The sequence below is a fragment of the Ostrinia furnacalis genome, unplaced genomic scaffold (genome assembly GCF_004193835.3).
Source record: "Ostrinia furnacalis isolate ACB-3 unplaced genomic scaffold, ASM419383v2 OfSCF6946, whole genome shotgun sequence".
NCBI classification, from domain to species: Eukaryota; Metazoa; Arthropoda; class Insecta; order Lepidoptera; family Crambidae; genus Ostrinia; species Ostrinia furnacalis.
The window spans coordinates 259,270-282,738 of record NW_021137185.1 but is presented as its reverse complement, the minus strand read 5'-3'; the positions used below and the strand labels follow the sequence as shown (position 1 = coordinate 282,738).

At 37.7% G+C, this 23,469-nt stretch overlaps 1 protein-coding gene across 4 annotated transcripts in view; it reads right to left on the bottom strand.

The window, feature by feature from the left end:
* The window catches only part of Pdp1 (PAR bZIP family member Pdp1), a 158,072-nt gene that overhangs the window by 26,466 nt on the left and 108,137 nt on the right, over positions 1-23,469 (bottom strand). For 2 of the 4 annotated variants that reach the window (XM_028318650.1, XM_028318651.1), the window contains exon 2: positions 18,722-18,760. In XM_028318650.1, coding sequence (XP_028174451.1) covers positions 18,722-18,760 — 39 coding nt within the window. Of the gene's footprint in view, positions 1-14,740; positions 15,192-18,721; positions 18,761-23,469 lie in introns of those variants that run through there. The other 2 variants (XM_028318647.1, XM_028318648.1) reach the window with 2 other exon arrangements.

Genomic DNA, 23,469 nt, shown 5'->3' with positions numbered 1-23,469 from the left:
AGTGTCTCCACTAATCAAACGATGCGAGCGATTAGGTACCTACTCGTTTATAATATGCGCGTGTTACTGCAAGTGGCTTGCGTAGGATCTAATGGCAAATAGCTGCGAAACGTCGCGACTGACTCCGTAACGACGAATAATAACTATGCGCTGCGCGAGAGCAGCCGCGTGTCGCGAAACGCTGCATGTTTATCAATTAGGCCTCCTTGCGGTTCTATTTTTTTTCCTTTATCTGTTTTTTTATTAACTGAGAACTTTTTATCGTCAATTCAATTGTTTTCTTGCCAGTAATTTTTCCAATAATGTTCATAGGTAGTACCATAACTTATTTATGGCGATTGAATTGCACTAGATCATCACAAATTGTAAAAACATTCAAAGTCAAAGTCAAAATTTCTTTATTTGTATACTATTTAAATAGTACCTACTTACAAGTCGTCAAACATACAAAGAAAAATGAGAACCTCCTCATTTTATTGAAGTCGGTTAAAAAAACTATTAATATAAAATAATTAATACCCAAAATAATAAGTTTGCTCTTACGGAGCCTTTACAAGTCTCATAATCTTTTTTACCACAGCGCTTGTGACCAACATTTGGCAAGTGCTGAGAAGAAGCGCCGCAAGCCCGGTACAGTATTGCAACCAGTATTGGCATGTAGCGAGCATTTGTGTGGTTTACGAGTGTGGTGAGCGCGAGGATTGTTGCCATTCCCGCGAGGGCGGCCGTGACTGTTGATAAGAACTTTTATTGGTCTTGTCGGAGTGACCAGCTGCGAACTTCGTCCACAATTGTTTACTAATTATTCGTTAATCTGGCTAGTTTATTTTTGTTAGACGAGTTGAATTTCAAACTTAGACGTCAATGCGAATGTAATAAGATGGAATGTCACTTTTAGATCACCCCTTCCAATTTATTGAGTAATAAGGAATATAAAAATGCATCAATAAAGTTTTGGAAGTCACCTATAAAGTCAGCTTGTCCATGTCTATATGTCATCATGTCACTTTAGGTATTTCTAATGACTTAAATTAGATTAAAGCTTGGTCGTATGGCCATTGTGTATTTACTTCATTTTCCAAATAACGTTAAGTCTGATGTCCCGATACATGCTGCTGCAAACGTCCGGATCAGTTAGCAAATTGAAAATGCCTATTAAACTTCGATCCGATAACGTAATCAGCTCTGCGGCGTATTTGCACGTGTTTGATTCTAATATTATTTTCGTTCGACCGATTCGCCGTCGCCGTGTATTACAATACAAGTTGAACCTATGTGACTAAGTATGCAACCACGAGTAACAAGGTCATTGTCGTACAATGCGCGTCTCTTGCGACCTGCCTTAATATCAGTCTTTCGTAACCGTAAAATACCTATAAATACTAATTTAGTACTTGTACTAGGAACAATGTCATTTTAGAAAAAAAAAATCTTTTCATTATTCGATCAAATAGAATAATTGAAAGTTAAAATAAAAACTAAAATCTTTCGTTACCCCATGCTGATATCTTATTGAACACACGTATCTTAATAAAGTTTATAGAACGGTGCCGATCAATCGTACGGAAATTGCATCTGATTCGCGAGTAGTGACGAGATCGGAGTGTAAAGAGGTGCTAGCTGCAGCCAAAAGTGGGCGCTCGGCCGGTTTCACTTTCATGGGGCCGGGGCGCGGGGCGCGGGGCGCGCGGGGCAGCGCAGCCTCTTACCTTAAAAATAAGCTACTTTTTCTTTCTCAAAACACGAACACTTTCACCTTTGCCGAAACTCGCGAGAAAATGCGCGCGGCGCCAGCGCCGTATTATCATACGCGCATACTACTATCTAATGTTTTCACTCTCGTTCGTCGACACTCGCTAACGAATTAATGAATGTAACGTGATTACTATTAAAAGTCTAGTCATGTTCAGATCTGTGACGTCCTTGTAACAATAACACTTGACAAAACTAGAAACCACAATGTATGTAACCTGTAATTTATTTTATTTTCAGACATATTTAAGAGTAGAGCAAAAACAGGCCAAGTCATTATTACAATTTAGTAATAAAAATACTATAGTTAATGACATAATTATTTATTATTATGCACCCACTGCATTATAAAGGGACAGTCTACTCTTTCAGCTAAAACTCCCACGAACTTTTATAAATAATATAAAAATGTATGTTATCGAGCAGTCTTTGGAAATAAATTAATGTATTTCCTGGTTTGGTTAGAAAGACGTTACTTACTACTATGATATCAAATTTCTGACTTCACCATACCATTTATATGACCATGTTAACATGGGCTAGTGTCGGCTCATATACCCATTTACCTAACACCCTGTATAGGTATTTATCAATATTTGGGAAACAAACAATTTTCACACACAGATAAATAATCAGCTAAGTTTCCGCAGTTATAATAGGTAGTTTATGTTAACTATTATTGTTACATCTAAGTAATGGGTATAAAAAGTGTGCTACGTGCAATGGTCATATTGGTAATTTAAGTCTATCCTCAGAGTGCTTAGGTCCCAACTTTTGATTGATTATCGTTAGTAATAAATAGTTATTAAAAGCGGAGGCCGCAGCTGGCGCGTGGGCGCACCAACAATGGCAAATGTAATTATGGCGGCTTATGGTCGCCGCCACTTTCTACGCATAATGACGATTTTTGAAATTTCGAACATACTCTTACTCTCTTCTTTCATTTTACTAGCTGTTCCAATGACGTATGAGGTTGTCCTGTATCCGTTAAGTTTGCTCAATTTATTTAATTTTTCACGCAACTTTCTTAGTAATTTTTTTCTTACGTTAGAACCTTCTTCTGACAATAACAAACAAAAAAAGAATTAGAGCAATCGGTCCAGCTTTCACGCGTGATGCCGTGATCAAGTAAAATAGGGATTTATTTTTATACCTATAATAATAATAATATAGATTACTTGAGAATGTTAAAAATATCCTTTAATTGCGTATTGCTAGTTCTAAAAGTAATAAAGATATTTTTAACTAAGTATACAGTGAAATGAAGATATTATTAAAGAGAAACATATTTTTACTCAAGTACAGGCACTCACACGCCCACGACCCGCGGACTCAAGCGCGCGGCCAATGTCAGGGTTGCGTTGCCGACGCATCGTGTACAGTCAGCCTCGAATTTATCAAATTACGAAAAAAAACATTATTTAACCCTCTCACTGCTACATGGCTTGAATGGTTAGCTACATAAGTTTATGTTTAAGTATGATAAAATTAAACTGTCTAATTTAACTGTCCCATTAATTAAACTCCGACATTATTATGATAAAATATGTATTCACAAGTATCCTATGATGAAATAATATCTCAAATAAATAACAGTCTTTGTAATTAATGCAAAAATAGCTTTGTCGAAAACAATATTTCTAATAGGTAAATTAAATATTAACAAATATTTGACACCTTTTTTACTATACATAAAGACACTGGTAAAATAATAGCTGTGGGCGGTACATGATTGTGGTGCAAAGCACTTTCAACGTGTCAATTTATTTTGTGGTTTATCTGAATATATTTTGTACCAAAACATTATAAAGGATATGTGTATGTTTATCAAATGTTGCTTATATGATGTCAACTAATATCTAGGCCTGCGAGGATTTTGGTATTTTACAAATAACCCTGTATACATACATATTTTCTTCACATCAAAATAAGATAAATCTAAGTAACCCCACCGAGTAATTATATTTTTATTGCTACTAACCCAAGGACCTAAAATTGTAGTCTGAAAATAAAGAAAAAAATTATTTCAAATGTCTCCTAGCACAGGCGTGTATATATCATTCATTATTGTTTAACAAAACGACTTTCGGAATCACTTGAAAAAAAAAACACTCAATTTACAATAAGTATTAACTCAAAAAGCTTTCCGAAGTGTATAAATATCGACTATAAACAAGACGTAAGCACTTGTTTGAAAGAGTCCTTAGTCCTTCCTGTAGCATTGAACACAAATAGATTTAATACCCTCTGTAAGTTATGTAGGCAGCTCGATGAAATACTTAGTATTATGTCAGATATTATAGCGAATAATTATAACAACACAACATTTCACATTAAAGCAACTTTTAAAAAAAATTTAAACTGTACCTATATTGCTGAACTAAATCTAATACGCACCGTTCCTTATTTTTATAGCTCAAATATGTTTTCTAATCTCTTCGTAGAGTCGTTGGTCGATAGCAATTTTTCGTCAGAAAATTTAGAAGAGCTCTTAACAGTCAGTCTCGAGCTTCTAAGCTTTAATTTTAGAAGTGTAAATTATTATCAAAATGCGGAGTACCGAGATTTTTGTTTCTGTTCATCTATCAATGCTAAGTGATGCTAGAATTCCTATATGCAAAGGACCAAACCATTTTACTCTCACTTTGAAAGAAATGAGTTGGTGAAAAACTTGGTGGTCTGTACGGGGGAAGGGGCGCGGGCGCGGGAGCCAAAGTTTTGAAAGTGAGGACCGACCTTGCGCCCGCGCTGCATCGCGGCTTTCTCCGCAGCCTCCGCAGCCGGCGATCGAAAAAATCAACTGTAACACTGAGAAAGTCATCTAAAAATTGATTCCGTTTTGCAGACTTTTACTAATGCAATATTTAATTTTCAAATCAAGCGGAATGATATTTATGCCCGTTTACTTATCGTGTAATTTATGATTAATCCCCGGTTTCTGAATTCATATTTTTGACTTGAGCGTGCTCATTTTCTACATAAGCCTATTTTTATAAGCTGAAGTAATACTTAATCTATACTAATATTATAAAGCTGAAGAGCAGTCGCCCGGCAAGCGGAAGGTCGTGGGTTCAATTCCCGCCTTAGGCAGTTCGATTTTTTCAAGTTATTTATAATTTTCAAATTAGTTTGAGATGCGACTCTAAACGCTAAAAATTTAATAACTAAAGCTGAAGAGTTTGTTTGTTTATTTGCTTGAACGCGCTAATCTCAGAAACTACTGGTCTGATTTGAATAATTATTTTTGTGTCTTGAAGACGAGTCGCGAGTGTTCATTGAAATGTTATGTTTGCTTGACTGATGAGGATAGATGTTGCTTGGCTTGAGGGCGCTGCAGCTACGAGTACGCGCGGGTTGTGTGAGGGGGCACTACACTGCGATTATTTATAGAAGAAGGTCTCTGATCTCACTTTATATTCTTCTATTCATTTTATTTAAGAATAGGTATTCGCATATTATAAGATAATCAACTTTCGTACTTACTTACGTTGTTCCCACTTTTTAGATGCACTAATTCATTAGCTAAAAACTCATGTTAACTTAATACCTTAGCTTTAAGTCGACTAGTCTAATGCCCTTTTTCATAGGGGTCACTTAAAAATTAGGGATTAATGGTGAAAACGGGCTTAGGTGTAGGGGCAGCTATTATCGAGATAAATAATCGCGTTTGATAGAGTCATATTTAATTAATCATAACGCCTAGACCAGTTGTCTTAAAGCTAAGGTATTAACATCAATTTTTAGGTAATGACTTATTGCATCTAAAAAGTGAGGAAAAAAGTACATTCATGGTCTAGTTTTTTTGTAAAAAAATAATAATGTAATTTTAGATAAAAGCACCATTTTTTATTTTTTACGTTTCAAGTGTTTCTTAAAGATTTTAATGGGGGCTTTTGATAAAATTTTTGAATCCACCTGGACCTCGAAACCCAAAAAATTAAAGAAGCTGCATTTCTTTAATAGTGAGTAGGGATAAAATGTTTTATTACTGTGTGTGTGATTTGATCATATTACTGCGCCTTAACGGGTCGGACACCGGTGACTAGACACACTGTATTTTGTTCGAACTGAAATGAAGTGGTGGACAAAAATCTGCACTCAAATATTATTTGTAGCGTAGCGGCTTATCATCCGCGCATTCCACCTCGTCGAGGGATCTGCAAAGCATATTCCGGCAAGTGTTTCGCGATTATTACACAATACAAACATGTTTTTTTATCATTTTGCAGAAGATAAAATACCCGTACCTTGACCCAGCTCGTGGTCTGTTTGGGTAATGGGTGTCTGTGAGATAAACATTTATAACTGTGGGTCAGCGGAGCATCAATAAATTTGTAAAAGAATACGAGAAAGGACTTAATCAGCCACGTTATATAAATGTAAACAAACAATAATGGAACCTCATGCTCTTTTATTCATTATAGCCTGTAAAATAGTAATGTCAAACTATTTACTATCAAGTGCATGTTTATTGTTTGTTTATTTAACTTATAATTATGTATACTCGTAGGCCTTCAAAAAAAGCATTACACCTTCTGGAGTTAGCTATTTTCTTGCTCATATAAAGTAAAAAAAAACAGTATATGATTGAGATATTATACCTACTGGTATCCAGTTTTGACTCTCATTACCGTAAATTAATTAGAAATAGAGGCAGTGGCGGATTTTTGAACATTTATATATTCGTATCCGAAATACTCGTACGTACCTAGGTACTTTGTATAGTGTAAAAAATAATTATGAACTAAATCTGCCGCCCCTTAAAATTTGCCGCCCTAGGCTTCAGCCTACTGAGCCTGCTGGTAAATCGCTGAATACAGGTGCAAGAGTTCAACGAATGATGATCGCTCGAGTAAAGGACTGGAGGCCGCGCGCACGAGCGACGGGCCCTGCCTCAGTTACATTTGATATTAATTGTCCCGTCTGATGCGCTGCCGAATGTACTTGCCATTGCGACACCAATTATCTTACATTACTATTTGCAACCGAGTTAAACGGTTCTCTGATTCAGTGCGAGCGACATCGAGGCAAATCACACAATTTTATTTCGAGTTGAATTAGGTACTTACTCTAAAAAATAAATACCGAGAAAAAAAAATACACAAGAAAAGGTGATTTTGAAATGAATATTTACTAAACTGATGAGATTGCCATATTAGTTAAGCGTTTCACCAAGAAACCGAAGCGCAGAAAACTCACGCAAACGCCATCTATGGCACTACGCTGGCAACTCTAGTGGTTTGCGTTCAGGAACGCCTGCGCGGGCGACGCTAGCGCCGCGGCCGCACGTGCTTGCGCCGGCGCAGCGCGCATGTGAACATGCACCTACACATATAACTACAGTAATTTTAATTGATTGGAGCAAATCAAATGCAGATAACCAGTTATTCAAATAGTGGAACTACATCATTGTATTAGATGTGTGTGCATTGCAAGCAATATTTTACTAATGCAATGACACATGTAGAGACGAATGCACTTGCTGATGTCAAGGTTGAATTACATTGAGCTCGATAAATTGGTAGTTAGGAACAGAGGAGATACATGTAGAGGTTATGTAGAAGTGAAGCGCTTACTAAACTTACTCCAATAAAAGATACTCGTAAATGACTCTCTACATACCTAAATTGTTATTTTTAATTGGGTATTGAGTGGATACTACTCAATATATTTTAAAATAAAAAAAACACTCATAGGCAAGGCAAGTAAGCAAAGCGCAACTTCCTTACTCTTTTAGTTTCATAAGAAACATAGATAACTCTCCACTGTCTAAAGCAAACCCTAGTACCTACTGCTGAGGTCTCAATACCTCCGCATACCGACTATGAAAGCCAAACTAGGAAGTTCTGGTAGCTGGTTACTACTGGACTACACATAAAACTATCTTGAAACCCATAAAACATCGAAATTGGTAAACAAATTCTGAAGATATCGAAGAATAAATTTTGAAAAAACAATATTGCAACTGTGTTTCAGGATTCTGAAAAAAGCAAGTACAGAACCGTTTCTTGGATTTTTTTATAGGACGGTCTGAAAAGTACCTTTACAGTACACTTTTCAGATCGTCTACTAAAAAAACAATTTTCCAAACAATCCAGGCTTCTTAGAGTTATCCCAGAACATACATTAAAAGGAAACATACATGGAAAGGGCTATGCAGGCTAAGAAACACCAATTCCTTTACGAGATCAAATTAGAAATGAGGAACGAACTTAAGTCACTGACATAGCCCGACGGATTAGCAAGCTGAAGTGGCAATGGGCAGGGCACATAGTACGCAGACTGAAGGCCGATGGGGCAGCAAGGTTCTGGAGTGGAGGTCACGTACCGGAAAACACAGCGTGGGACGTTCACCCACAAGGTGGACTGACGACCTGATAAAAGTAGCAAGAAAGCGTTGGATGCAGGCCGCTACCAACCGTGCGATGTGGAAGTCATTGAGGGAGGCCTATGTTCAGCAGTGAACGTCTTGTGGCTGAGATGATGATGATGATACATTAAAACAAAATACGACGATCTCCTCCAAATAAGACGTACTACCTACGTGTGTACCTAATAATGAAATCGAATAATTGTTTACATTCGAAATATGATACTCTCTCTACCCATGAGTCTGTCCGTTACGTTCAGTTCTAATAAAATGTCTGTCAGGTATTCTTTTTACTATTATCTGCAAAACTTACTAGTAGCATCGAATGGATATCGCAAAAAGTATTGGAATGAAAACCAATATGTAGGTACCAATCACTGTAAAATTCGTAACTCTGAATTTTCGTTTTATCATTCGTTCATTGTGTTTATTTTTACAAAATAAAGTAGGACATGTGGATTACGCAAGCTGAAAGCTTCACTGCATTGGTAAATACACGTAATTTCCAAATCATTTTCCATAAACTGCTTCTGGCAAAGTTCTTTATTGAAACCTACTATTAGACTGAAGGAAGCGGAAGCAACGGACGGGAACTTCCCATTGCAACTGGCAAAGAAAATGTCAAGATGGAGGATGTCGCACAGCGGGTAGGGAGGGTCGGGAGGGGGGGACAGGAGGATGCGCGTGCGCCTCGCCCCTCGGTGCCGCGGGGGCGCGATGGACGCGTCGTGGCTGAACCACAGAATAGCGACTAGTAAAATAGTATTCATTAAAAGTTAAATGACTCACTGCTTTTAGTACGCAGATACTAATCCAATACATTAAAATTGTATCTTCTGATATCGGTTAAAAAGTAACTCGATTTTTGAATACCTGAGAATACAACACAATAAGTGTTTTCCTAATAAATACCTATACGTACTCGTATAACCAATGAAGCAATGCCGATGTAGTAAAACGAGTATTGGAGTTTTTATTTAATTGATACAATAATTATATTCTGCAGGATGACGCACGCGGATGTGAGAGCACTTTTGTTTGATAACGATATATTAATCGTATTATTTTTTTAGTTTATTAACAATTTTGAAATACATTATTCGTGAGTAAATGCGAGCATTATTATGCGCTTTAGAAAAAAATATATTCGAAAGAGCAGAGTGCGTAGTAGAATCATGCGAGTCTCCTTAAACTTGACCCGGCGCTGCACCGGCGCACTTCAGGCGGCGCTCGCGGCCGCGCGACTGGCCGAGTGTGTGAGTGATAGGAAATCTAAACAGCCGTCATTTCAAGGTTACTGCAATTCTTACTAGTGACGTGAATGAAATCTTTTGAAAACGTTAGTTTTATCGTTATTGTGAATGGTGATGAATGATATAGCTTTTCCCGACCAGAAAATGGACATGAGCCGATACGACTACAATAAGAAAAGCACACAAATAACCGCGATGAATGCTGTGTTTAAATTCCGCGTGACGCGCATAATGTTTTGATCAATGAAATCACATGAATAAAACTCCTGCCTTGGATATTATATTTGAATAACCTATGTCGTGTATCTTATATGTTGAAGCTGACACGAGATACGAATATTATTGAATATATTGGGATACGAATGTTATCAAGAGCAAGCCATGTTTAATTAATAAGCAAAAAAATGTTTAGCAGGTGATCAGAATCCTAACGAGAAGGTCCATTCCATAATGCTTTTGACATTATATGCGTAGCAAGTTTAAAACGGCAGCAAAAGAACATATTTCAAAGAAATCTGCTAGTTATTGCAATTTACTCGTATGTGTATTGGGTCTGAATAATTGATAAGTCTAAACATATCAGTATCAAGTCAGGTCCAAGGTACAGCACAGAAAACTACATCGTGAAAGATTCACGGTCGTAGGAAACTCATCAATTTGTGTTAAGGATACACTTGATTGAGGGCTGCCAAGCTTAAGGGCTGTGATAAACGCTCAGTCTTCCAGCTGTAGTTATTAGATATTGCTTTCTAATTTTCATGAGTGTTTGATATGTACTTTTATCGGCCTTTTGATATCATCGGTACCTACGAACGAGTAATGGCATAGTAACCAACTAAGAAAATAGTAGGTATAAGAAAATAGAGGGAGTGATTAAAATATTTCCGTCGCTGTAAGAAGGCACTATAGAAGTACTTCGATACTCGCGATTGAAATATTGGTGCGTGAAATGATCGCGAGCACGCCAATCTGGGCCGGAATGCTGTCTGGGCCGACCGCGGACGTCCCCGCAGCCCGCAGCGAGCCGCACGCTCAGATAAGGCTGCGCGCACGTGGCGCGTCGGCACGTTCCGACCCCGCTCGCACGATGTCGCCTGTACTCGCAGAGAAACTTATGTTTACACTCGCCATTCAACGCGAAATACATGGATTGTTTAACCTTTATCATAACCATAGCGGTAGGCCGATGCTATTTGTACCACTTCTCAGATTTTTTTCTGTAGGACGTATTTCTTATGCTATCGGTAGAGGTTGTTATAGTATACATACCTACATATACTTCTAATACCGAAATAAACTAAGTATATCGATAGTATTGTTTGTTTTACACAGTTGTAATCAAAACTATTATTAATATTATTAAATAACACCTATTTTGTAGATAATTAAAATTATTAGAATCCATACATATGTATTCCAATTGAGACATACTTGACATACCGGCTCTTTACAATCTTATTGTTGATACAAATACCTACTCGAATGTAGTAGGTTAATACTCGTAATTGTTTCCGTTCTCAATTTTTACGAAAACAAACATAAAAATACATCATAACAACTTAACAAGGTCCCAGTAAGAGTTTCGAGGAATACTCAGACGTGTACCAGTTAAAAAAGATTCGTTTCGTTAAAATTATCCCAATCGAGAATATTATGTTTGTAGTTTTTTATACGTTTTTAAACTTTGTCAGCTATAAAATTACTATTATTTGGTACTAGCGGCCGCCCGCGACTTCGTACGCGTGGATCTCGTTTTACAGCCCCTTCATCTATCTTACGCGGTTCAGATTTTTTCATACAATTTTTTTTGCCCGCTCACTCTCGTTCCCGTGGGATTTTGCAATATCCTGTTGCAACTAAGCTTTAAGTTTACTAAGGTACCTGCATGCCAAATTTCAAGTCTATCTTACGCGGTTTAGATTTTTTCATACAATTGTTTTTTCCCGCTAACTCCCGTTCCCGTGGGAATTTTGCAATATCCTGTTGTAACTAAGCTTTAAGTTTACTAAGGTACCTGCATGCCAAATTTCAAGGTTTAGATTTTTCATACAAAAGGATTTTCCCGCTAATTCCCGTTCCCGTGGGAATTCCTAAGTATCCTATAACCTGCCCAGGAGTATGAAGAATAATTGTACCAAGTTTCGTTAAAATCCGTCGAGTAGTTTTTGTTTCTATAAGGAACATACAGACAGACAGACAGACAGACAGACAGACAGACAGACAGACAGACAAAAATTTTACTGATTGCATTTTTGGCATCAGTATCGATCACTAATCACCCCCTGATAGTTATTTTGAAAATATATTTCATGTACAGAATTGACCTCTCTACAGATTTATTATAAGTATAGATTACAAAATTACTTTTATTAGACCAAAGACATTCGTTATTAATAACTCGACAAAAAATCGGTTGTAACATAGCTAAATGGGGATTTCGTAGTATCATTTAAATTGCCTTAACTAGCCGATTATTCAAAAACATACGGGTCGAATTGAGAACCTCCTCCTTTTTTTGAAGTCGGTTGATAAAAAGGCCATGTCCGAAAAATGGTCTTCATAAAACACTGTGCATCTGTCTTAACTTATTAGTTAACCTTAAAATATTCAATATTAAAAGACTTTTATGTTTCAAATAAATAGATTGACTTGGCCACTGCCGTGCGCTGGGCCGTACACGCATTATAATCCAAGCTTACAGCAATAACCAGGAACATTGGTCTCCAATAAACAAATCTTTCATTTGCGAGCAGAAACAATTTTATTGAAATTTATTTTTATTGTTTCCCGCATCAGGTATAGTTTGTATCTTTTGTTTAGATTCAGAATACCTTTCCAATGTTAACGTCACTTAGATGTTCAAAAATAAATAGAGGATTAAAATCTTATATTCGAGATTTTTTTAATAATGTAGAGAAGCAAAGCTAAAATAAAGGGTTTGTTTGTTAAAATAAATATCATGATCCCATGTTGTCCCAATAATCACAAATAAAATAAGGACTTAAAGGATATGAGATTATCATTTCTCGTTATTCTTTAATTAGGGTATGTCGCTCCTAATAGATCTTGAATTCAAAACGTAGTAAATAACCCTCCTTCTGGCGCAGTCGGGTAAAAATATAGTAAATAAAAGCAAACTCATGATGTTTCTTTTGCACCAGAAATTGCATTGTTGTACTGGTTTTCCTTTTCTCTGCAAGTTACACACTTAATTTTATTGGTTTTCCAAGATACAGGCTTGGCCTAGTTTGGAAACCTCTGTATATTTACTCTGTGTCTCCTTCAGCAATGCACTATTTATATTTATATTTAAATTGTGTTACTACCATTGTAAAAGTTTTGTGCAATAAAGAAATATTATTATAAAAAAAAAAAAAAAAAAAGACTGATTAGTCATATCGATGACGTCACATGATCTTTTGGTGCCTATTCGCAATTCAACGATCATGAGCCGAGCGCCGCGCGCCACGTGCTGCGCCGCGGGCCGGGCCGGGCCGGGCCGCAGCCGCCGCATTAGCCGCAGAAGCCAAAAATCCGCCCGCGACTTTGTCTCGTTAGCGCGCTTTAGCTCGGCGGCTTAGGATTAGCCTTCGCGATACAAAGCTCTGTGCGTGCACTAATATTTTCCAGCGATCGTTAGAGCGCTTCCACGAAGAAGTTAAATATCACAGAAAGGGATACAAAATGATTTGTAGTAGCCAACTAAATTATATTTTAGAAAAAAAAATGATGATCAGGCCGAAGGCGATGACGAGCTTCACCCGTAATCATCCACCACCCAGAAACTGTCTATCTTACCGCGAGCTGCCGGAACACAATAATGCTGTTAACATTGTTGTTGTAGTGACAGACATAACTTAAGGTAAGAAGGTAGAGGTGGACAAATCCTACCACCAACTGAATACAGTACCTCTGCGTTAGAGACAGGTGGTCTTACCACTGGACCACAGAAGCGGTTAAGCGGTCATCTAATACGTACCTACTACATTGACTAGTATATACTCGTAAGTACCTATACTAATTAATGATTATGTTGTGTAGCACAGAACAGTTGTAGTGATTGTTATTTCCATTCTGAATACATAACAACTCGTCAATAAGAAGTTTTCAGAAGGGCGTTTGGGCGGGGCAGCAGTGCTCTCTGGTAAACATTAACCTTTTAAGCTGCGATCTCCAGCCCGCCTGCCCTGCGTGGAGATTATAGCAAAACCCTCCACTAAAGTAGAGGAGGCTCATAGTTCAGTGGGCAGTGGACTGTAAAGGGCTGTTCATGATGGTGATGATGTGTGTCTATCCAATAAGAAATGTCATGTCATGAACGAGACCATCAAAGTAAAATGTATAATACTAAATAAATTGCACTCCGATTTTCATCACAAACTATCAAATCAGAGATCGAGATTGCAAATAATTGATTAAGAAATAAAGCAACATTTATTACAATGGACGTAATAAAGATACATGGACTTATAGTCCAGTCATTTGGTACAAAATAATGTCTTTACTTGGAAAGTTTTCCGGGAGTAATGAGAATTGGTATTTCTATAGGTTTCGACGTGCTTTTTACGAATTTCAACTTTGCGACCTTGTATGGTTGTCGCTTGCGCCGCCATATTGGAAAAATGCTGCCTAGTAGCAGTTTTTCTTAAATGTTTCCTTACGGATAATTTTATGACAAAACATGCTTAGAGAAACTAAAACTAGAGAAAAATTCCTATTTTTGATGTCTACAAACCTTTTTGGGAAATCAATAGTTTTTGTGAATTCATTTCTTAATATTTTAAAAATGTATAATAAATATTTTGAGAATTGCTATTTTTTCATTACAGTATTTGGTAGGTTTGATAGGTAAATAATCTATTGTGTATTATATTTAAATGGTCAATAATAGTTAAACGCAGAGATACAAAAATAAACCTCGGCATAAAGCTAATAGATATCTCATAAGAAAATATACAAGATGTTTTGTATTAAAATGCAATAAATACTTAATGATCTATTAAAAATGCAGAATAATGAGTCAGTAATCTCGTCTCGCCGAGACCTTGAACTTGCCGGCAGATAGGCTGCAGCGGTCGCGCGCCTTGTTGTTTACTTCCGACTGTTTACAAATAACTACAACCGCTAAATATCAATTTACACCAATTGTTGGCGACAGCTGGTACCAACACCAATTTTTACCGACAGTTTACCAGATTATCCATTTTTTTTTTTGAAAATTCAATTTCCTTATGGAACTGCGGCATCATCAGATAATACGGCACAGTTTACTGAAATGTCTGTTCGTGTTCAAGTCACATCACATCAATAAGGACGGTGGTCTCGTGTCCGGGTGGGGGGGGGGGCCGGGTGGCCGGGCACCTACCTGGCAGCAGCATCTGCGGCGCGGAGCGGCGGTGCGGCGGCGCCGTGAGCGGCGTGAGCGTGGAGGCCGGCGGCGGCGGCTGCAGGAAGCACCCGCGGTCGGCGGCGGGCGGCGGCGGGCACCAGCCGGCGTCGGCGGGCGGCAGCAGCGCGCCCGAGTCCGTGCCCATGTCGATGTAGCCGTGCCGGTCCAGGCGGCGCGCGGGCCAGCATCGCGAGCACGCGCCGCTCCTGTCCGCCCGTACGCACTCAATCGTGGCTGCGCCTGGGAACCGTGGACACGACCGCTCCCGGTGCGACTCGCGGCAGGATTGAAGGAGCATCGCGCCGCTCCGCAAGCACGCTCGTGGGCACGTGCGCGCCGCACGCTCGTCCGCAACGTGCACGCCGCAGGCCACGTGTCCGCGCGCCCTCGCCCCGCGCTCGCCGCGCACACCTGAGGGACCGCTTCCCGCCACGGGCTCTCCGCAGGACTCGTCGCGTCGCGGCGCAGCGAGCGATCGGGCCGGCCACCAGAGCTGGACTGCGGGAGCGCCGGCGGCGAGCGGGCGCGGGCCGCCGAGGCGCAGCCACTCCGCGCTCCTTCAAACGCCATCGAAACAATTCAACTTACCTTATGCCGCCTCGCGGACCGATGCTGAGACGCGGACACGAGACGCTGTCGTATTTTATGGTAATTATGCAAAAAGGCTGCACGATGTATTCCACAAGTTATCTTCTTAAATAATTCATGTTGAACGGTTTTTTATCACGACACATTTTCAGAATTAAAGTAGTACCTATCTCATGACACGAGTCGAGTTCTTATACTACTAAGTCAATTGGAATGCGATCTAATAGGAATCGAATGCGACATCGTTCGCTGCTATACGTTCCGGTTTGAATAGGTCATTGTTTTGAGAGCAGTCGGTGTTGAGATTTGACAGAATTTTAGACATGAACGAATTGCCAGGTGAAGCTGGAGATACATTTAGTTATATCAGGGGCGTATTGTTTGTCTAATTGCCGCGCCGGGGGGCGTCCCGGTCACGCGGCGCGCCCGCTCCTCGGGACGCGTCCGACGCCGCCACGGGACCGACCTGTTGATTGTTGCTCCAGCCGAACGTTACACGGGTTCTTTTTATACAAATTGATTTTTGACAACTTCGGTATTTGTAGTACGGTTTTTCGATGTCATTCCATTATATTTAGACAATAACAATTCTCAAACATACCTACGTGCTATTTGACAGTGAAATCTGATGACAATTAACGCACAGCGTGAAAATTTGAATAGCACCTGTGTCAACATGTGTCATTAACACGCAGTGATACTAAAATGTATGATACATATTACGAGTAATTATACTTTTTCAAATGATTACAGACCTTATACCTATCAAGAATTCAAAATGTAGGATATTTTGCGAAACAACCAACAGCTCAGAAACAAAACCAAGCAAAATGGTTCATGCATCCTTTTGTATTTTTTAAATAGGTGCTATTTTCATTACAAACTACTACAGCAGGCAAACAAACACAACAAAATACACTAACAATCAAGATAGTTTGTGAACATGAGTTACCTGGGTACATTATTATTTATTAAATTAAAATTAATTGACAACTCCATAGATTGACTGTAGCGCAGCCGTAGGGGTGTCGTAGCATTCCCGCTACGTACTGTCGTAACGCGTAGGCCGTAGCGGCTACGAATATGTGCTACGTCATCAGCCGAGAATGATTCGTTACGTGCAGTAATATCAAGCTCTTATTTTTTGCTTTTATCAATGACTAGCTTTCCGCCCGCAGCTTCGCGCGCCTGGACTACATTATCTGCCTACATATTTTATGGAACCCTATTTTTTCCAAAATAAAATTTAGCCTTTGTTTAGTTCTTTGTGAAAGAATTTTTAAAAACGGTCCAGTAGTTTTTGAGCCTATTCATTACAACCAAACAAACAAACAAACAAAGTATTCCTCTTTATAATATTAGTGTAGATAAGGGTGCATGTGTCCGACGCGGCTCAATGGTCGTCGGCTATGTAAGAGGGATCGGAGATAAATAATGTTTTTGCATTAATGAAGCTATTTTAAGTTTCAAGTGCGTCATAGCGAGTGCGTGAACATTAAATAAAATGTTTTGTTTGTGATCACCTATTGATCAAGAAAACATAAGTAGAGAGATTTTTTCGATCACAATAATTAGAAAAGAAGATTTCTTTTCTAATTATTACCGACCCGAGCTTATAAGAGTGTGTAGGTACGGTGTATGGGCATATAGGGTAATTCCAGGATACATGCCCCAGTGGGATAGGTGCCGCGATTTTAAGTACACTATGTTACAAGCAACTTAGCATAAAGTTATAGTATGTATAATAGAAAGGGACCTCCCCGTACCACTTTTCGCCTCGCAAACCATCAAAGAGTGCGTTCGTTTAGCCAGTGAGAGCAAAAATCTTCCGCGGTCAAACCTTAGCGAGCGTCGAAATAAAATTGGTAAGTATCTTTTAATGGATTTTTTTTTTGTCAGCTGTAAAATGAAGCAGATTTTTATATAATTTGATAGACTATCTTATAAATTAGACGGGATAGCTATGTTTAATTCGATTTTTAGTGTTATTATATTTTTTATTAAAAAAGGCACCTATCCTATGCTAAAAGGATAGTTGCCTAATTTTTTTTGGGTATAGATGCCCTTAGGGCCATGTCCCATGCTCCTAGGGGCATCTATCCTAACCTGCTCTTTTTGTCACAAGTAGCAAGTAAGAAGAAAAAAAGAATGTAGTACGGCTAACCTTAGGAAAGTAATAAATAGGGTGCCCTTCTGATCGAATTACCTCTTTTCCCGACTTCGGGTGGATGTACTATGTACTATTTTTAATAAAAAATATTAAATTTCATATTTAATTCATTTAATAACAAACAATCTTAAATAATAATACTTGGCTTGTTTGATTTCAAAAAGCATTTGATCCTTAGAAATCAAAAACTGTATTAACGAGTCATCTATCCCTGCATCAGGCATCTATCCTTTGAAGCAATCATACAGTGAGTCTTCTATCCCCCACATTAGGCGTCTATCCCACTTTTTAGAGGTCAATTAAAATGCTATTTACTCAGAATCGGTATAACTTAAACTAAAATAATTATAGTAATATCATAGACGAAAGACCAAAGTTTACAGATACTAAGATCAAATTGTTGATAAAAACTTACTGACTGAGTTACAGAGCTGTTTCAAAAAGTGGGGCATCTATCCTGGACTTACCCTAGTTGAAAATTAAATTATCATTACGTAGGGTCACGTAAAGGAACACAGTACGAGTACGAGATGTCAAGTCGTAGAGCGCGAAAGGAGCCTTCAAAATGGGCTGTATCCATCGTTGAAATGTAGAATCCTCTGCTTATCGCAATGATATTATGATTATTATAAAGTAATTGTCATTAAAATTTATAGGCATTGTGTTTAGAAATACTTTTAGAGGTTATAATTTAATATATTTTTTGTTATTTAAAAACATAATATCTATATTAAAATATTTAAGTCAATATTATTACCATACGTATACAAAATACAAACACACGTAACTTAAATAAATATCATAAAATATTTTATTATAATCAATTTATGGTTCGTTTGTGACGCGTTATTAAAATGTGCAGTGTGGAAGAGGTTTCGTGCTTAGTAGAGGAGACTACACACACACACACAGACACAGGCAGCACTGGGGCCGGCGCGACCAGCTCCCATGCTACGATTTTCATTTTAACTGAGGTCCTGCCTCAATGTAGAGACCGTTATTAAGAATGTTTCATCCAGGCCTATTTTGTGCAATAGAAAATCGTGCATCTTAGATAAGACAAAAAAAATAGTCAAAGAAAAGTGCTACCTTGAGAGCGGACAAGGTTCTCTTAGGGGAAGGTTTCAGGCACTATTTATTTGAAATTACATTTAACGGGAGTTAGAGTATTGCTGTTGAGGACGTCTCATTATACTGACCGTATTTTTTGTTGAAACTAGCCCCGTGGTTCAGGAAATCTGGAAAAAAATAAACGAAACGAATAAAAAAATGTTTGAATGGAAACAAAAAAGAAATAGGCATGCAAATGGCGGCCGTGGGCTGCAATCACCGGACCCTCCAAACATGAATCGGAAAATAATGTGCACAAAAATAATTTGATGTAATAAATCATTAAAATACTATTGATTACCTACTTATAAGGTTGGTTGTTATGTCATCACAAAAAACATGCAAGCTTTTATGTAACTGCAAAATACTCGTATACCTTCAGGTATTCCGTAACAAATAAATAATTTGCTGAAATACTCGAGATATTCAATTATGAGCAACATGAGTTAATTCAATCGTGTCAGTTGCGCAATACTATTATTTGATTCGCAGTATTCGGCTTACTGGTTGCGGGCCGCGGCCGACCCGCCGCCCGACCGACCCGGTCGCCCGGTCGCTCGGTCGTAGTGGAAATCCGGGTGACAACTTTGTCCAGTGTGCTTACCATGAGTTTACGTTAGGTGTGCTCGCTAGCGACTGCGTAAAAAAATGACATTTAAATGTATGACATATTGTGCAGCGCCCCTAGCGGCTACTTTCAAGAAATAAAATCTTCATAGAATTTTTTGACGTATTCGCTAGCGAGCTCACCTAACGTAAACTCATGGTAAGCACACAGTAGTGGACGGAATTCGGCTGAAACTACGATCCTGTACATTTTTAATGACTGTATGTCCAGCACCATTTAAAACCTTTTAATGAAAACAATGTTTATATAATAATAAAAACCTTTATTTACTGACTATTCTAATTTACATACTATTTTTGATATTATATTCTTAAATCTATAGTTCCTACTGCACCAAAAGCTCACTTAACCTCTAAGTTAATTATTGAATTATTAAAATTAATGAATGTTTAATCTTTGTGACATTTTCCGTTTTAGTAGGGAAATAAAATGTTTACCGTGGTCAGCATTCAAGCAGTCATTAAAAGTTGTGGTGTTTATTTACTTAAGTCCTAAAACTTTTGCAATGTGACCGAAACACGGAGAAACGTAACAGGCACGTTTTTCTTAAATGTCAATCAAATCGTATTTTTCCCTGTCCCAAAAAGATAAATATAAAATTTTCTGATATGTCTGCGTCATTCGCGAGCACGTAAAGTGCGACTGTGTGACCACGCGGCGGTCGCGGTGTAGCTGGTGTTCGAGCATTATATCCACGAATGCGATGTCCTTAGAGCCAAGCATAGGATGCGTTGCGGGGCGGCACAAGAGCGTACACAACAACGCATCGTGAATATGCATTTTAAAGTTGATTTAAAATGTCACACCTAAAACTAAACGAAATAGGTAGGTACCAATTACATTTCAAAGTTGAGTTTCTAAAAGAAACGTCTTATTTAGTTTTTTTCTGATGTTGCTGTTTTCTACGCTAGATGTTGTGCAAAGGGATAAAACTCTTGTGAGGAGTTTGAATCGTAATTTCGTACCTCCCGGTCAGTAAATATGTTAAATAAGGTGTCGATTGCTGAAAATAGCGGAGTAAATCCCTCATTTATATTTAAACATATTTTTTTTATTTGGCAACTCAAAAGCTTTGCTTACCATTTACAGTTACAGGTGAATTAATACACAATAACTCTAGCCAATCACAGAGTCTCACAGTAGAAACAGCAGAAATTACGAACATTATTGAAATTTTCATATGGATCTCTAACTTTTTGTAAAATTTTATCGCCTTTTTATTAGGGATAATGTAGGATTTTAATGGTGTAATATATTTTCAAATCGGTCCAGTAGTTATTCCGAGCCTAATCAATGCAAATCCCTACATACTTAAATAGTTATATGCGAATGTAACACTATCTGCCTGCCTGTCTGTTATGTTTCACGTCTAAACCACTAACCCGATTGATAAAGAGATAGAGGGAAAGGACACAGAATAGTTTTTATTCCGGTTTTTAAAATAGGGACTCGCGTGTTTAAATGAAACAAACAATTTCACGCAGGTGAAGCCACGGGAAAAGCTAGTAATATAGCCCTGGAAGTGTAAGAAAGCCCCGGTAAAACCATAAAGTTTAAACAGGATCTTACTTTATCTTTGTAAAGTACTTCTTATGTGACGAGATTTGTTGCAATAAACAACCCTTTTTAGAAGCTCTTATAAGGAACATATTTTATAAGCTGCAAATGAACTAAGAGAGAAGGCGCGGATTATAAATGTATAAATGCAAATTCAATAAGAATATTATAACTATTTATTCATTAATCCTGTAAAGTTTTGGGCCGACGCAGTGTGAAATTTCTGTCGACACGACAAGAAAAAGAATCCTATAAAAGCGACGTAATTTTACTTACGTAATTAGTAATTCAAACTCCCCCTAGTGGTTGTCCCTATTTCGATATCTTGTACGTAATTTTAACAAACGTTGCAAAAAGTTTATAAGTATTTGTATTCAATCCCCAAAAACAGAAACCCCTCAAAACAATGAATTTAAGTTGTTTTCCTGTTACAACAATTATGTTGCAATTAAAAGATTTGTTTTTTGTAATCGCGTTATTTGAAGGCAAGGATTTCTTCAACACCTTCCCCAATCGTTACATCATGACATGGGTCGTAATTTGAAAATACAAACTACTTACAGAAAATACATTTACAGGAAGTCATTCGCCGGGAGGCTTATAATAAATATGCCCTAAATCATTGCTACGAGTAACTGAGCGATAGCAACAAATAAATCAATAGCAGCCATAATGTAGATAATTTATTTAGGTATTTATAAATTGCATTTCTTTAAAAGAAGAGTACATTGGAAATCACCACAATTTAATTTCAGGTAGGTGTTTAATTAAAAAAAAACGATAGAACTAATGGTAAGTGTAAGTAACGCCTCGTGCGGGTGTGCTGCCCGGGTCTCACGGCGGGAGCAGACCCCGCCGAGAGCATGCCGCATCACGCGCAGCACTCATCGTAGTTCAGAAACACGTAAGTAAACCATAAACATCGCTATGGATACGGAGTGGCACTGGGAATGGAAAACACGTACGGGTAACGTAGATTGATAGTATCTAGATGTTTTAAATTATACGTCAAACATAACTTCTTTGGTTTTAGCGTTGCAATGGATTCGTTTAGAAAAAGAAGAAAGAACTGAAAAAAGTTAAGGTGACATTGACCAAGTTTCTGTAGGACCGCTCGAGAAACCTAATGTTTTTTGTGTTAAGAAATTTTTGAAAAGATTCTATTGTTTGTAAAGGTTTTGTTTAACTATGAATAAAATGAACCATATCTTTCTGTCTTTGCGATATCCATCGCCCCGGTAATCGTAACCATTTAACCGTGTGGAATTAACTTAAAGCTTTTTTAGACCTAATAGTACAGTCCAATTACAAGAACAATTAAAACTCCTAACTAATTAGTTAATGTGTTGTAATGATTTTCAGTATAAAAATATAAATATGATTATAATTTATTTTATTATCCAGAGGAATATAAATTGTCTTTAGAAAGGTGGATTAGGGAACAATCAGACCCATGAAAACGCTGATATTCCTTTTTTTTGTTTTCTAATGTCAATTTTGTTTTTTTTTGCTACTTTAACACTGTACCATAATACCTCTCTCAAAAATCAATCGAAGAGAGAGTTTACGGATTTTGTTGAACTCCCATGTTCAATCCAACGTTCTTAGAAAATATTATATCCATCTGGTCTGAACCAACTTGTATATGTCACCGGAAAATAACAAGACTCGTAAGTTGATCAATTTTCTAGGTAGTTGATCAACTCTCGGAAAATAATAAATGGCATTTGAAATGTACTATTTAACGTATGTATTTTAGTAAGTTGATTAATTTACGGCGTCTTGCCGTTAAATCATCCGACAAAGGCAAGGTGTACGTTGATTGGTTAAAAGACTCCCGTGCTTTTATACCGCTCCCCGCCACCCGGCCGCCGCCATTACCGGTTTAAACGTAAACAAATCTATCTATTTTCTTTATTCACAGTAGTAAAATTAGCAATTGATGTTTTGTGTGGTAATAATTCTCATTATAACGCGTCATTTTATTTATGATGAGTAAAATGGAGTCTGTAGTGGTAGAAATAAACAATTAAAACTTTGAGCTCCAATATATTTTTTAAACATTTTTAATGTATTTAACTATATATACTTTAATATATCTATCCTATCTCTAAAATGTAAATCCTATCCCACCAAAAACATTCTGTAAAAAACTAGCCAAGTCTCGATGGAGCTGCTTGTTTATCTCTAAAAAGTAATGAAATCTAGACAAAGTCGTGCCAAGTCTATGGTTCCTTACTGCGATTTCTTTATTATTATAGTTAATTTTGTGTGACTTGGCCGTTGAAGGGTGACAAAACCAGGTGCACCGCTACCCATTGACGATGGAAAATGCCACTTGGAAAACGTTGATTCAACAATAACCACTCAATTGTAGGTTCAGTAAAGCTGCGTATTTATAATACTTATGTATGATTATCTTAATAAAGATTGTTCAACGGCCAAGTCACACAACATTAACTATAATAATAAAGAAATCGCAGTAAGGAACCATAGACTTGGCACGACTTTGTCTAGATTTCATTACTTTTTAGAGATAAACAAGCAGCTCCATCGAGACTTGGCTAGTTTTTTACAGAATGTTTTTGGTGGGATTTCACTTCTTTTTGTAGAACGTGGCAAAATTATTTAACGTCGTCGTTTTATCGACAT